The 17,848-nt window shown below is 34.1% G+C and overlaps 1 protein-coding gene across 3 annotated transcripts in view; it reads left to right on the plus strand.

The window, feature by feature from the left end:
- The window catches only part of LOC106874603 (protein SCAI), a 207,198-nt gene that overhangs the window by 75,299 nt on the left and 114,051 nt on the right, over positions 1-17,848 (plus strand). For all 3 annotated transcript variants that reach the window (XM_014922428.3, XM_014922502.3, XM_014922578.3), the window contains exon 2: positions 15,680-15,775. In XM_014922428.3, the coding sequence (XP_014777914.1) occupies positions 15,680-15,775 (96 nt within the window). The remainder of the gene's footprint in view (positions 1-15,679; positions 15,776-17,848) is intronic.

Genomic DNA, 17,848 nt, shown 5'->3' on the forward strand with positions numbered 1-17,848 from the left:
GGGGAACACACACACACATGTGTGTGTCTCTCTACATTTTTCTGTTTTTGTTTATGTGCAATGCTTGTGTAAGTGCTACTTTATGCAGCAAATGGATCATCTTGTTATATTCAGTGCTTCAGGAAGATTACATGTTCTCTCTTCAATTTTTTTTTTTTCATCACATATCTGAAGGAAACCAGGACTAGTCCTGTCAAATTCTTGTGATTTATTTAAGATTAAATTTTCAAAAATGTAAGAGAAAAATTCAGGCTAAATTTGACATTTTGTTTCCATGAATATAAAGTCATTTAATCAAAATGAATGTAATAGTTGTTTGGGTTTTATTTATGGCAAAGATATATGTCAGTTTAATTATAAATATCTAGATAATTCTATATTTGAAATATACTCTATTAGCACCTTTGTTTTACTAGTGATTGTTGAAAAACTCTTGACCTAGCTGCTGAGAAGTCTGTTTTTCATTTCTTTCTTTACTATAATTTAAATTTCCTTAAATTGTTTATATATTTTGTATGTTTCTTCAAATCTGCGTAAAGTAATGCTTTCTTTAATTTCTGTTGAAGAAATGATTGCTAGAATGTTCTATTTTCTATTATTATCATAACTGGGATAAACCCTCGAAGATCTAGTTTACACTTTGATAAATTATCTCTACAACACCTTGAAATAGAAACCAGGAACATTATTCATTAAGTTAGAATTGAACATATGATGGCGCACATCTTGAATTTTGTAAAAATTGAGTTAAAAATCAATGTGTTATTTGTTTGATCAGATGACTTATTACTGAGTAGATCTACAGATAAATGGCCTGTCATGTTTGGCCCATTAATAAAACAATTCTCACACATTATTGTTCACTTTCTTATTTTTCTTCTTTTGGTAAAGGTCTGCTGGTTGTTGTATAAGAGCAGCAGCAACAACGACAATGTCAATGATGATGATGATGTTTTTTTGTATCTGTCTTGTCTATCATCTGTATTTAATTGTACTCAGTAAATACAATTGTTTTAACTCACTGACATTGTTAAATTGTTAATGGCAAAAATGAAAAATTGCTAAAATACCTTTATTGTCTAAACACACATAGACACCATTGTGTACGTCTTAAAACTAAATACACACATACACACACACACACATCATCTTTATATACACTCACCAAAACTGCGTAATTCATGTGATCATATGCATTGATACAACATACAAACTGTATTTTCTTCAAACACAGACAAAAGCCTAAATACACAAAATAAACTTGGTTAAAATATATAAAGCACATGTACACACACACACACATACATGCAGGTATCTAGGCAGAGACATACACACATACAAGTAGATATGCATACATATATACATACATAAACAGATGTGCATGCACACACACACACACACACACACACACACACACACACACACACACATGCACACACAAATACACATAAAGAGAAAATTCACCTGAATCTTGCAATACAATACTTTGGACGTTGATAAAAAAGAAAAGAGAAAGTTAAGATTAATTTTTCATTTTTCATTTAAGATTATTAAATACTTTTTTTTTTACTTGTAATATTAGATAAAAATTAAGAAATAACTTATTTCTCAAGATTAATATTAACAAAATTATGAAAATTGATTCAGTTTTTGTAAACGAATGGCTTTCTCTTTAACTAACGAATTTATTGAACATCTGAATTGATGAACATTCTAATGGTAGCACAAATGTTGGTGCAGTGAGACTCACAAAGACTCTTCAAAATTATTTGCATCTAACGAGCTTAATCTTTTTGTCATTTACCAAACAACAGATCATATGTTCAGTTAGTGTTTGATATGGCGGATAACTCCTGATATATTTTAACCTTATGACCTCATCAGTGAATGCATAACCTCTATTAGAATTTATAATTTAATTGTCTATATTTCAAGCAACAGCAGACTGTGTCTTTTAACTCTTTGCTGACCATGTGTCTTTACTAATGACCTGTTTTGTAGCTATAAAGCAAATGAGTGAATTGGCTGTATTAGTGTAAGGCAAAAATGCCATGCAATATTCAGCATTAGCCATTTACATTTTGAGATCAAATTCCACCGAGGGTGGTTTTGCCTTCCATTTTTCCAGAGTTCACAAAATAAAGTATCAATCAAATGTTTGGACCAATTTCATCAACTGATGCTGCTATTCTCCAAAGATTCTTCAAGCAATGAGATTATGACTGTGAATCCTGAATGAATCTTCTCAGTTGTTCTTGACATTTGACAATGGCTGAAACTAAATCCCAACAGTCAAAGTATTCCTATGAGGAACAGTAAACTGAGGTATTGCTACCTTTTAAAGACATAACTGTGGAATAGTACCATTAAACTTCTGTTATGAATGAGATATGGAATAGTGTGTGTGTGTGTGTGTGATTGTGCCTGACTGAAGAAAAACAAGATGACTCAGTGTTTCAGTTAATTTTCCAAATAACCAAAATTTTAGAGAAGTTTAGTGGGGTATAGATGTCCACATGGCTGTGTAGTTAAGAAGCTCACTTTACAATTACATGGTATTGGGTTCAGTCTCACTGTATAGCCCCTTGGGCAAGTGTTTTCTACTATAATAGAAGACACTCAAGGTGCTGTGCTGTGGGATTGAATCCAAAACCTCATGGTTGCAAAGTAAGCTTCTTAATCACACTGCCATATATATAAAAAATTATAATTTTCCTGACACCACCTTGTATCTGCTTTAGCTGTGAACTTTTCTTCATTTTCTATGTTTAGTGTAATTGTTTCATTAGTGTAATTGCTTCATTAGTGTAATTGCTTCACTTAAGCTCAACCTTGAAAGTTATCTGACCTATAACCAAATATGTTTCAGTTGTGACCATGTTGTCTTTTATTCAGGATTCAAATATGGAATAGTTGGACCACATTGGCCAATGTGACTTTTCTTTAGGATGAGCAGGATATTTGTAGATGATTTGGCTGCTATTTCTATCAGATTGAATGATTACAAAGAGTATCCCTTTTCAACATTGATTTTCTTTTAAAAGTCACCTGTCCAACTGAACTTGAATTTTCCTATTATAGATCAGCATTGAATCAGTGATGCCAAATATGTGGGGCCAAAATGGCTGCACCAAAACATGTCATACTCAAAAGTTTTGCTTAAAACTTTGTAATGATTATATATTACTCTTAAATAACTTTAAAATATTATACCCTACCTCTGAGTAAATTCAAATTATTATATCCTACTTCTTGGTAAATTCAAATTATTATACCTTACCTTCTGGGTAAATACTAACTATGACAGCAGAACAGTAGAATCTCAGGAAACTAGTGATTGTCTGTCGGCAAACAGTGACTACAAAGAGTTGCAAACTTTTTATTCAAATTATTATTCCCTGCCTCAAGGTAAAATTGTCTTTGTATCTAATCAAAATTAATGAATAATTATCAATCTGATTAATCTTACAAATTTATGATATTGAATATATATTTATGATTTAAAAATTTTTTTACAAAAGTTTTACTAAAGACAGTGTTTAAATTTTTCTCTTATGATAGTTTTAAAATACAAACAAATATTATAGATGCAGTGCTCCAGCATAGCCACAATACAGTGATTGGAATGAATACATGTATACAGGTATGGCTGTGTGGTGAAAAAGTTCACTTCACAGTTTTATAGTTTCAAGTTTGATTTCCATTATGTGGTACCTGTGACACTCTGAGATTGACCGAAGTTTAGGGAATGAAGTTTGGCAGTGGGAAAATGTAGAAGCTTACTGAGGAGATTGTTCTCTGTATTGGGTGGTAGATTCAATCCATCAGCCAGTTTACATCACCACCAAGTTCTTGGGTACCTTTAGTAGAGTCTACTGTGTTGCAAACATTCAAGCCAGGCCTCCAATATGAAGATGGCCTCCCCACTTCATTCACTAGTCTCAGAATCTCTGGAGAAGTGTCATAGAGGCTGCCTCCCTTCTCTGACTAACCCATTAAACATGCATGCATACACACAGGCATGCGTGCGTGCGCACACATGCACACAGACACACACACTAAAAACAAATCTACAACAGAGGCCTTTCATAATTATAAATGTAAAACTGTAGGTAAAGATATTGAATCAGTTTGCTAATGTGATAAAAAAAACAAACTATAGTTGAGTTACATGCAAGCTTTTGATATCAAGAACTCATTAGAAGATCATATGATACATTGTTATATCTAATTAGTGGTTGTAGAAGTTTGGTGTTAGCAGCAGCAGTTACAATGATGGTTTCAAATTTTGGCACAAGACCAGAAATTTCAGGGAACGAAGTAAGTCAATATCATTGGCCCTAGTGTTCAATTGGGATTTTATTATATTGACCCCGAAAGGATGAAAAGCAAAGTTGACCCCAGTGATATTTGAACTCAGGGTGTAAAATCACAAGAAATGCTACTAAGCATTTTCTCCTGCTCAGTAATAATTCTGCCAGCTTGCCACTTTAGCATAGATCTTCTGCACAGTTTCCATTTACCAAATTCCACTCACAAGGCATTGGTCAACCCGAAACTATTGTAGTTGAAGACACTTGCCCAAGGAGTGCTGTGCAGTGGGCTCAAACCTAGAACCATGTGGTTTTGAAGCCAACTTCTTCACCACACAGTCATACCTGTAGTTGAATATATTTTTTTTCTTCCCCTTTTGTAATGAAGACTTACAGCAACAATTAAAAATACCCTCTTCCTCACTTCTATCCAATCAAGTGTTACATTTGCCAGGGTCTTCAGTACAACTGCTTTGGATTTTTTTTTTCATCTTCATTAATGTAATTTCTCCTTTCCCCTTTCTCTCTCTCTCTCTCTCTCTCTCTCTCTCCTTGAGCCTCAGTATGATGTTCTTTTACATTGAGTTAGAATGCAGCACAAAGCCATATTGAATAAAATGTTCCCTGACATGATAGCCGTATTATGATAAAAACTGGAGTGGAATCTGTACCAGTCATCAAATTAACAGCTTTGGAAGACGGGGAAAGGAAAAAGAGTGCAGGAAAAGATACATAGCTAAGTAGAGAGTTGGATAAATAGGATAGATGAAGAGAGACAGAGAAAGATTAGATAGGTAGGTAGATATAAAGATTAGATAGGTAGATAGATATAAAGACTAGATAGGTAGATAGATATAAAGACTAGATAGGTAGATAGATATAAAGATTAGATAGGTAGATAGATATAAAGATTAGATAGGTAGATTGATATAAAGACTAGATAGATATGCAGATTAGATAGAATAAGAGATAGATAGATAGATAGATAGATAGATCAGAGGGAAAGATTAGACAGATATAAAGATTACATTGACAGATAGATGGAAAGATGAGATAGATTGATAGATAGATGGTTGTAAAGATTAGATAGAGAGAGATAGCTGTAAAGATTAGAAAGATAGATACTTGGAGAGATAAGGAAATTACTGTTGGGTAGTAGCAGAGGAAGGTGTGTGTGTGTGTGTGTGTGTGTGAGAGAGAGAGAGAGAGGGAGAAAGAGAGAGAAATTGCTATTGGGTAGTAGTAGAGGAATATTTTAAAGTGCGCGAGAGTATGTGTGTGTGTGTGTGAGAGAGAGAGAGAGAGAGAGAGAGATAGGAAGATAGAGAGGCATTGCTGTTGGGTAGTAGCAGAAGATATCAATATGTGTGATTCTGTGTTTTTGTATGTGTGTGTGTGTGTGTGTGTGAGAGAGAGAGAGAGAGAGAGGGGAGGGAGGAGATGGGGGAGAGAGTGACTGCAAAATTAAGAAAAAATATTACGAGCAGATTAAACAGAGCAATGTTGTGTTGTTATTTATTGTAAAGACCTGTAAAAAGAAGTGGCAATCAGTGAGTTTAGCAGTTCTATATTGATTGTATAAACATTGTTGCTCTAGGTTTAGTCTTATTATATACAGCTTACAACATACACCATTCCTGTTGTCACTTTCACAACTATCACAACTGAGCAGCAGTAGCAGTATCATGATTGTGATGGTGATGATGATGATGATGTTAACATTAGTGTCTCTTTTATGGCATATTGAGGAATATTGCTAAAAGTTGTTGTGCTCCCTCTTCATTTTGTTTTTCATCTCTTTTGATCAATGAAGCATCATCATTGTCATAGGTGTAGTCTTCATATCACTGGAAGCAGTATCAGTGTCAGAAGCATTATAGTCATCATTAATCATAATAGTCATTATTGTCAGCACTCCTGTCAGCATTATCATAGTCATTTTCATCTTCATAGTTTTTATCAATAGTGTATTTTCTGCATTATCACAGTCATTACCATTATCATAGTGACCACCATCATCATCATTGTCAATTTCTTCTTTCAAATCCATGGTTAATTTTTGTGAATAAATTGTATTTCTAAAAGATGCAATATTCACTACTTACCATTGATGAGGTATTGGAAAATTTAAATGGATCATGCTTCCTTTTAAAACTGGATCTTAATACCGGCTATCATCAAGTAGGATTAGATCCATCAATGCATCATATAACATTTATTTCTTTCAGCAGATTATATTGGGGTGGGTGGGAAATCATTGGAGTAATAAACAAGTTGAAAAATTTCAGGAATTAAAATCACTGCATAACATCTATAATATTATCACACTTTAATACCAGTTCTGTTGAGTTGGACACCATATCAGTGCATGATTCCAGGAGGTGAATATCATGTTATTTCCTATGCTTCCAAAGTACTTTCAAAAATCAAACACTGGTGTTATAAAACTGAAAAAGAAGACCTTTTGTGGTATGGATATGTGAAAATTCCGCATATATCTGTATGGAAGACCATTCGACATTTTTAGTGACCATCAACAACTATTTGATATAAAGGCAAAGCCTTTGTCAAGAATACTTTGCTGAAAACTTAGATTGATGTCCTGTGATACTAACTTCAGTTAATAAAGAGCACCCAGAATCTAACATATTGCAAATGTAATTTCTAAAGCTATAGTAACTTTATCTATCTTACTAAAACTTTGAAAGGAAAACTCAACTATCCAAGCAATAGAAGTACTGTGAACTGGTGAATGGAAAAAATCCAGCTACTAGTATTTATTTGCCTATAAAACAAGAGCTTATAGAGAAATCAGATATCATTCTTCAAAGAAATCGAATCATCATTCCTTTTGTGTTAAGAACAAAAGTATTAGATATTGCCCAGGAATGTCAGGTTTAAAAAAGCAACTTCCAAGAAGTAAAGTGTGCTGGGCTAGTATTGACAAAGATAAAGTAAAAATTGTTTGATATGTGTATCACTTGAACTGTCTGAGCTGTTAAAATCCTTAATGATATCTATAATTCCAAATATATGGGAGAGACTGCATGTGGATTTCAAAAGTCTGCCACCCATCAGAAAATCACAGTTATTCTAAATGTAGCATGTCATGCTGGCAAGAGATATTTGTCATGAAACCAACTGGAACTCATAATTGGATCAGTTGTATAGAATTGCTTTTCACATTGTGGGGAATTCTAAAAAGTATCATTTGTGATAGTGGTCTACACTTTATAAACTGTGAAGTATATTTAGAATACTGAAGTATAAAACATTGAAGAATTTCACTTCCAAAAATTACATCTCCAAGCAATTACTCAGTAGAAAAGTTTGGTAGAACCATTGCAAAGTAATGAAGTCACCAATTCAAAAGACAGACAGTGGAAGGAAGAAACTTGGAAGTCTTCATTGTTCGTTTATCAACAAAAATAACAATTTCTTTGACTGTGAAATTGCCTCTTACAGAACTTCCACATTTTGAAATTCCTGTAGCAGGAAAAAAACAAAACAAAACAAAGAAAAGAAAAAGGTAATAGATAATAGAGGTAAAGACAATAGAGCAAAATCTAATATGAAATATTTTCCTGATCAAAATACTAAGTACTTGGATATTGAGTGGGTGAGTGTGTTCTCTTGAAAAATTGACAACCAGAAAAATACCAGCCAAATTCTAATTTGATTCAGTTTGTAGTGAATAAGAGAAAGGTTAGATTGATTTGATTATGTATCATGTTGATGGGTTAAAAGCAGTCATGTGATCATATCTGATATCAAACCTTGAGAAAGTGCAAGAGGCCCTTATAATATATGGATCCTTATTGAAGGCTAGAACTCGAATTTAGCTTACAGATTTAATCAAGCGATGAGAGTATTGATGAAAGTATCAAAGTGCTGCAAGTCAGCAAACTTGACCAGTAATCACCTATGCTGTGGTAAAGCTTATATAGATTTACAGGAATAAACAAAGGTACGCTAATGATCAAATATAGTCCTTAGTGTGAATGCAGTATATAAAACAAATGGGAAAAGAATATAACATTTGTACAGCAGCATTGCATGCTTCACATGATTTACATACTTGGTATATCATGTGACTCAATCCAATGGTCAGGTGATCAGTGCAATTTAACATGGTTACCAGTTTGATGAAAGAAGCTCGGTTATTCAATTGAATAAAGCTTCCGGATGTAAAGAACCTCTTGCAGCCATGGCTGTGTTTGGACAAACACTTTGCAGTAGGACTTACATTTACAGACCTGAATAAATATATTATGGACGTGTGTGTGTGTGTATTTGTGAGTAATCACACACACAAATCCTTCTCACTTTATACTTGACAATCATTCATGATTTCTTATCTTCACTGTCAACTCCCTCTCTCTCATACTCTTTCTCTTTGTATGTCTGTTCCTCCTCTGACCTCTAGTCTAATTGTTTTTACTTACTTTTTCTCTTTCTGCTTCTCACTCTCTCTCTATCTCCTTCAGTCTTGATCTATCCAATTACTATATTGTTCACTATCTGCCTCTTCCTTCACCTCCTGCAGAAATAAATTCCCAACACCATACTTCAACCCGAAACTAAACCCTCTCTCTGTCTTACTGCAACTTTTTTTCAACACTCTTCATCCTTAAAATGAAAAATATCCCACTCAGAAATAGTAAATGGATCTCTGTCAGTTTCCACAATGAGTGTACCAGTTGCTAGATCAAGTGGATTATCTGCTCACAAAAGATTGAGTATTCCACAGACATTCCTACTCTTAACATAATCTTCAAGTAGAATCAGTGTAATGCTGTGTATGACAAAGCTGGATTGTTAAATTACAGGTACCAATTTCACTTTCAAAGCATGGATCAACCCCAGAGAATAGGATTGAACATACGAACATACAACCTTGTGATTGAGAAGCAGACTTCTTAACCACTTGGTCAGGCCATGGCTATTTTTCTGGATGCACACACACACATTATTTTATTCTTGTACTAGTTCCAGCCATTGGACTGTATCATTCTGGAGCACCTCTTGAGGACTGTATATACAATACTTTATTTCATCAACTTCAGTGATGGTAAACAAAATCAATCTGGTTGGGATTTGAACATAGAGTGTGACACATAAATTGCTGGTAGAGACACTGTATTTTGTTATGCAACCGTAATACACTACCAAGTGTATTAAAGGCTTTATAAGTCAATACAGTGCCTCACATGTGTTAGCAGTGCTATTAATTTACTTTTTAAAGTTATCTCTACAGATATTCTATAGAAGTTAGAGCCAGCATTGATTTGTTATGACATTACCTATTTTTCTAGCTTCAGTTGCATTGTTTAAATAGACGTATTCATAAATGAAATGTCTTGACAAATCAGTGTTGGCATTAATTTCTAAAGAACATCTCCAGAGATAACTTTAAATAGAATGTAACAGGACATACCCAAAATTCTATGAAATATCTTCTCCACTTTATCAATTCTGCCATCTACTCATAAGTTGAAAAAATTCAAGAATATTTATAGAAACCCTTTGTTATAAAATATGATACCCAAATTGCATTTGAAAGCTATAGCTGAGCAGATAGAGAAGTAGATAGACAGATAGCTTTCTGGCCAAGTTCAAATATGTCTCTATTTCAATTCTAGCAGCATTATAATGCTAATAGTAGATTTACACTCTTAGTTATGGCAATGTCTGATTGTGTGAAGAATATGTCTTTCCAGCAGGCAGTTATATCATGTCCGATTTCTTCTGCTATTTCTACTAATGAATCTTTTCTTAACACAAGACATAATTATAATCTTTATAACATAAATACCATTTGGGTGTTTTTATATATGGGTTTCCTTGTTAATTTACTGAACACTGTTTATGTTAGGTAAATTATAGTTCTGTTATAATTTATTGCTGTAATCATTATGCACAGTATCTGTTGCTTTGTAGTTATTCTCTACCAATTTGACTTGTTATTCCAACAGTTTGTCTCTATTTTATTCATCATGTAGCCATAGTCGTTTGCTATTTTCATAATCTGAAGGAATTTCTTTTGCTTTAGAACCTAATTTTGAGCCCTATCTTTAAGCCCCACTGTAAGTACTTGCCTTTATGCTTTTAAGCCTTGTTTTTGATTTCTCTTTCTAGGTTCCCACTTCTTGGGCCCTGCTTTGGAAGCCCCACTTTTAATCTTCAATTATTTACCTTTACAAATAGCTTACTTTTACTGTGATCTGTTGTTCCTTACTCTTACAGCTAGTCATTAGATGTTGGCCTAATCTATTATAGTAAGAATATAGACTCAGATAAACTCGGATAAACTTGGGCAGATAGAAACGAACAGACAGACATAGACATCTTGATGGATAGATATTCAGGTAGATATGTAGATATCTTTGCCTTTCATCTTTATGGGGGTCGATAAAATAAGTACCAGTTGAACGCTGAATTATCTGCTCACAAAAGACAAACATGTCTACTTTGAATGTAATCCTGGCATTATATCAAAATTTGAAACCAATGTTACATGTTGGCAGATATTTATAATCTTATCCTTGTACTTCACATGTATTTGTTGTCATCTTTGTGATGACATTGCTTCTGTCTTCAACTGCTTTTGTATGTGTGTGTGTGTGTGTGTGTGTGTGTGTGTGTGTGTGTGTGTGTGGTGTGTGTACTTAAGATTATATATACATAGGTGTGGCTGTGTGGTAAGAAGCTTGCTTCCCAACCATATGGTTCCTGGTTCAGTCTTACTGCATGTCTCCTTGGGCATGTGTTTTCTATTATAGCCTCAGGCTGATCAAAGCCTTGTGAGTGGATTTGGTAGACGGAAACTAAAAGAAGCCCATCATATATATATATAGAAACCCTTTGTTATAAAATATGATACCCAAATTGCATTTGAAAGCTATAGCTGAGCAGATAGAGAAGTAGATAGACAGATAGCTTTCTGGCCAAGTTCAAATATGTCTCTATTTCAATTCTAGCAGCATTATAATGCTAATAGTAGATTTACACTCTTAGTTATGGCAATTTTTTTTCTCCGTGTTTTTCTCCTTGTCTCCGTATTCTTTCTGTTGAAGAGCGTAGCTCGAAACGTCAAAGACTTTCCGTATTCCCGAGCGTCATACTAATATATACTTTTGTTATTTACACCACCTGTCCTCGTCTGTTGTTATTATTTGTATATTCTCCCATATATATATTTATATATATATACATACATGTTTGTGTGTCTGTTTGTCCCCTCACCATCACTTGACAACTGATGTTGGTGTGTTTATGTCCCCATAGCTTAGCGGTTTGACAAAAGAGACCAATAGAATAAGTACCAGGCTTACAAAGAATAAGACCTGGGGTAAATTTGTTTGATTAACGGTAGTACTCCAGCATGGCCACAGTCAAATGACTGAAACAAATAAAAGAATATATGTTTGTATGTGTGCATGTTTCTCTGTAATGTGTGTATGGATTTGTGTACATATATGTATATATACATGTGAATATGCATTACTATATATGTGTGTAAACATGTATCTGTTTGCGTGCATATGTATGTGCATGTAAATATATATGTGAATATGCATGCATGGCCACATTTGTGTGAGTGCATGTAAGCATGTCCGTGTATTTGAGTGTATGCGTATGCATATATATCTCATTTAACATATAGCAAAAGAGGACTCTAATTATATCATCCTCACATCCCCTTCTCTCTTTCACTTTCTCTCCCTCTCACCACTACCACCATCACCACAACTACACTACAACCTCAGTCATATTAACATCATTAGTATGCTGTTGCTGTGCTCTTTATCATTTTTCACTTGTAAATCTTTGTAGTTTTCTATTGATTTCAGACACTATTGCTTGGAATTATTTTATCCCAGAGTTCAATGAAATTTAAACAATTTTTTGCATTCCATTCCTTTTATTTTTGTTTTTGTTTTTCTAAAATTCTCGATTCTTATTTTTTAAAATTTTATTTAAAAAAAATTTGTTTGTTTTTTTTTAAAAATAAATTAAAAAATCAGTTTTGGCGTGCATATTAAATAAAAGTATCATTAAAGGGGTTTTAAAATTTATTTTTGTTTTGTTTTTGTTGAAAATTATTGCTTCAGTTTGCAGGATCAGAATGAGGGAGAGAAATAAAGAAGGGGGGGGGGAGAAAGAGCGATTTAAGGTATGTTAGGGGAAATTGATTTACAGTACATATATACATATATATATATATATATATATATATATATATATATAAATATAAAGAGAGAGAGAGAGAGAGAGAGAGAGAGAGAGAGAGAGAGAGAGGTGGGTGGTGGTGTTGGTGAAATAAACAGATTTAAGGTATATGAGATAGAGAGATTTTTGAAACACTCATTAAAATCTAAAAAAAATTATAAAATTTGATTATTGCATTTATTTCCCTCTTTGTTTACTTTACTAAAGCCAGGTAAAAATCTGTTAATGTACCTTTTTAGTACAGTTTTGCTCATCTACCTTTTGTGTGGCTTCTTTTGGTTTTTGGGGATTTAATAGTGATTACACTAGAGTAAATGACAAACTGCGTGCAAGTTGGGTTTTTTTTGTTATTCATCTTTATCTTAAGATGCCGGTTTATTGGCCAGTGAATCAACTGATTGTTGCTGATGTTCCCCCTGTTTTTGGCAAATAAATAAAAGAAAACTGCATAAATAAAAAATTGTTCTAATAATAGGTTTCATGCTGAGGTACACTCTTCACAGCTCTAAGTAGTAGAGGCATTGCATAATTGATGGGTATGGATGTTCATATTTATTGCTTTGTTTTTTAATCTTTTAGTGAGGAAGGGAGGGTTAGGGTTAGTGCTTATGACCTTTTGTAGGGCCCCCATTGGATATGTTTGTATAGAGAGATGAGAAGAGAATCCTGATCTTTCAATGAAAGCCATTCATTGGGGACAGAAAACTGTTTTTCACTCTGTGATGAAGTGTTTTGGTTGATATGTTAGGATACTTCATCCCTCCTATATGACATCTGAACTTAAGCAAATTTTCCTTCTCTAAATAATGCTTTGTTGATTCAGACCACCACCAGTTTTTTGACTCTGGTTTGTATATATTTGAGGTATATTAGTCAAGTTGCATAGCCAAATGATTAAACAGTTCTCTGCACAATCATAATGTCCTGGGTTCAGTCCTGTTTGTTCCTATTTGTTCTGGTTCTTTTCTTTCTGAGTCAACTTCCAGCTGGGTTCCTAAAAAAATGACCCCTCATTAACCTGTAGGCTTAGCATAGTGAGTAAGGCAGATCCTTGAAACAAAGGCCAGCAACAAATTAGATGGTGCCAGATGGAGTCAAGAGAAGGTTTTCTCCAGCTGGAGAGACATGTGTTCTGATGAATGGATGAAAAGGTCTAAAGAATACGCAGTCACTTAAATGTTAATTCAAAGAGTAGATCATTCAGTTAATTGAACAACTGAATACTCATCACTTAAACCTAGAGGGTCCGTTTATATTTTATTTATTTGGGCAAATTTAGTGAGGGTACATAGGTGCAGGTGTGGCTGTGTGGTAAGAAGTCTGTTTCCCAACCACATGGTTCTGGGTTCAGTCCCACTGCATGGCACCTTGGGCAAGTGTCTTCTACTATAACCTCAGGCTGACCAAAGCTTTGTGAGTGGATTTGGTAGATGGAAACTGAAAGAAGCCTGCCATATATGTGTGTGTGTGTACATGTCTTTGTGTCTGTGTTTGTCCCCCACCACCGCTTGACAACTGGTGTTGGTGTGTTTATGTCCCTGTATTCTAGACTGATAGAATAAGTATCATGCCTTAAAATTATAAGTTTTGGGGTCAATTCACTCAACTGAAATGCTTCAAAGTGGTGTCCTAGCATGGCTGAGTCTAATGATTGAAACAACTACACAGTAAAAGATAAAAGATCTGGCCACTGAAATATTGTGGTTTCAGTTTCCCTCATTGACTTGTATGGTGAACATGTATCAAGAATGGATGATGCATGCTGGATTATTTAGCACTATAAATTGGTTGCTGTTGTTTTAATCTAAATCAGAACTGATAAGCAAGCTAATAATCCTGCTATGATGATGATCCTATCTATTTTTTTCAGTAGGGTCTGAGTTGAGAAGATCTGTCTACTTTTTCTAGCAGGTTGAGTGAATGCATAAAGGCTCTCATATTGGCTGTTTGTTGGTAGCTTCATATCATGTTCCCATAATGGAATTGAATAACAATGGAATCTCTCTTCATGATTGATTCACCTGCTAAAAATAATAGTCATATCATGCCTGAAAGAAAAATGACCAAAATGTAGTGATGACGGCTGGAATGTATTTGATTACAGGTTTGCTCAGTTACAGTTGACCTGGGATCAAACAACAAACACTATTACTACATCTACCACTACAACACTACTAAATAACAGCCAGCATCTTGAACCGAAAAAGGGTTGCTCAATGTGGTCACTTAACCTGAAGAAACAACAGCTAAATTCCATCAAATCGCACTCCTCCCATCTTAAAATTGTAGCCCTAGATATACAAACAAATGGGATGGCTACAGCTAGAATGCTTTTGTTGAAGCTTCCACTTAAACAGCACTAGCCTGGGGCTAAACAACAATAGCAGCCAACATTTATTACCAATAATATGATTCAGTGTCACAGAAGGTTTACCAATGTTAATATTCTAGTTTTCATTATTTCTCAGAAATTTCCAAATTAATTTTATAACAGTTATTCTCTAATTGGATGGAAATTGATTTGGAGGTTTGGAACTCTTAAGTTGCATGTAATTTATACATTTATTATTCCTAATCTACGGCTATTTTGATTAGATGATTAAAAATCAACAATAATAAATTATATAATAGCAAATTAATTTTAACCAATTTTTTTTACTTTCCGAATTTTCACTAACCTCATCATCATCATCATCATACCACTGCCAACATCATCACTATCATCATCATTAGCATCACTACTATCATTGTTATCATCTTTGCTACCACTACTGCTGCTGTTGCCACTCCCACAACCACCACCACCATCATGACTGGTATAAGCTTCAGTTTAAGAAACTGGCAAAGGAACCTTGACATAGTTGCTGGATCTGCTAGAATTAGCAGCCAAACAACAGGGTGTTCAAATCACACTCTGCTGATTTACTCCCCCCCCCCGCCCTGGAACTTTCTGGCCTTGTGCCAAAATTTGAAATCATCATTATTATTATTATTGCTATTATTATTATTATTATTATTATTATTATTATTATTATTATTATTATTATTTCTTTGACATTGTAGCAATGTAAGAAATCTTTTATCTTATTTTTTTGTGTATATATTTTTTTCATTGCTTGTTTTTTCTTTTTCAGAGATTTGCCTCAGTATGGCCATAAACAATGGCAGTCCTACTTTGGTAGGACTTTTGATGTATATACTAAATTATGGAAATTTCAGCAGCAACATAGGTAAGCAGAATGTTTCCTTTTGAAACTATTATGTATATTATTATTTGTTATTATATCAGACGCACTTGTGATCAAAATCTGTATGACCATGGATTCTTTTAGGTTCCTTCTTTTAGGTTTTTCTTGGACTATATTAATGCAATCTTCCCATTTTTAAAACTGGAATGTGATTGAGGGAAGTTGATTGATATTTCTAGCAGGTTGAGTGACCACATAAATGCTCACCCATTGGCAAGGGTTATGGAGTGTGTGATGTAGGAGGGCATTAGATTTTATATCCGACCATATTTAGTTACATCCTTTACAGTGAATCCCACCTCTGATACCATTTCAGAGAAAAGAAAGGAAATACACTACCATCTCAGAGTAAAGAAAGGATACAGTGGATAATGTAGTTAGTTATAAAAAAAAAACCTCCTAAAAAGGCAGACTGCCATGGCTGGATTGCATTTGATCATACAGCTGCACAACTAAGACTAATTTGGAGCTAAACAACAACTTTTGCTAAACAACAACAGCTATAATCATTGGTACATGTTTGTATTGTCTGCAGCCAGCCTATTATTTATACATCCATTATCTACTGATTATACACCCATTAGTCAGGTTGCTGTTAATAAGAAATCATAGCCGATCTATTTACTCTGCAATACATTATCATACTTACATTATTTACTCTGTTTGTGTGACTGAACAAAGAGAACAGATTGGTTGTCCATTTACTTATGAGTTCTTTTAGATTATTTCCTCTGGACATTACACAGCTGACCACTCCTGTTGTTATCAGTGACTCACTAGAACAAAACCTGGCTATTACCTCTACAACTCCCACTCTTCTTACTACTTGTATTACTGCATTCTGTTGAAACCTATATTTTGCTGATGAGCTCAGAATAAAACTAAAACACATTCTATTGTCTGTATACAAATGGAAATATTATTAGTCATTGACTAATGTTATTTATTTACTACTGCATATTTTTTTCAAGTTCACTATTTTGATGCTCCTTGCATCAAATATGCTAACATCGACTTAACTACCATTTACTGAAGCAAATGTTAATGTAGTGTGGTGGATACAGCGACCTGTTGACCTATCAACAACATGGCTGAGAAAAAACTTTTCAGGAGCATTCTGCATACTAAGTACAGATTATCCAATTGATTCGATAAGCTTAGTTGATCAAAGCTTCTCAACTTACTCTACAACATAGGTGAGAACTGACTCTCTCATATTTACTATTGACTATCAGCTGATTTATAGCACCACTACTCCCTCCACTAACTTCACCTACATTGAAGTCTAGTTTCTTTATATATATGTGTGTGTGTGCATGTATGTATGTGTGAGAAGAAGTCAATAGATATATTTGGAACAGGTCTTCTTTCAAATATGTATGTGTATGTGTGTGTATATATATATATATTATCTAAAGTGTACAATGTTATATATCCATCATGGCTGATCTTACCAATCGGTTTCATGCTAGGGGTGCAATGGAGTGTTAGGTAACAATCCGATTATATAACCCTATGCTCATCAGAGGTAGCCAATATGGAATGAAATATGGTGACTGCTCTCTATTTTTGGAGGTGGAGGACACATCTGGTTTGAGGTTGCTGCGAAAAGGTGATGAGACAAATTGGGTAGGGGATTTAGTTAGGAGTTATGTCACTGGGTTGGTTATGACTTTGGTTGGTATGTACACACACACACACACACATATGTACATACACAAACACACCCACATACATAATATATATATATATATATATATATATATATATATATATATTAGTCAAAGGGTAGTCTCAGTTGCAGTAGTTTCAAAAAAGCTAGTTGTATTCAGAGATGAATGGAATGTTTGAAATACTATAGTTTGAACTTGTAACCTTACAGGCAGTTATCCATCAGTATTCTAACTGCACTGCCATAGTACATCATTATGTCTCATTGTGTCTGTCCATATAAGCTCTATTGCTGGTCTATAGTAGACCCTTGTGTTCCAAAACTGAACCATTTAGAATTTATATAAAACCTGAAATTATTTTTAGAGATTTTCTTAAGTTGGT

The sequence above is a fragment of the Octopus bimaculoides genome, chromosome 21 (assembly GCF_046866305.1).
Source record: "Octopus bimaculoides isolate indiv1 chromosome 21, ASM4686630v1, whole genome shotgun sequence".
Lineage (NCBI taxonomy): Eukaryota > Metazoa > Mollusca > Cephalopoda > Octopoda > Octopodidae > Octopus > Octopus bimaculoides.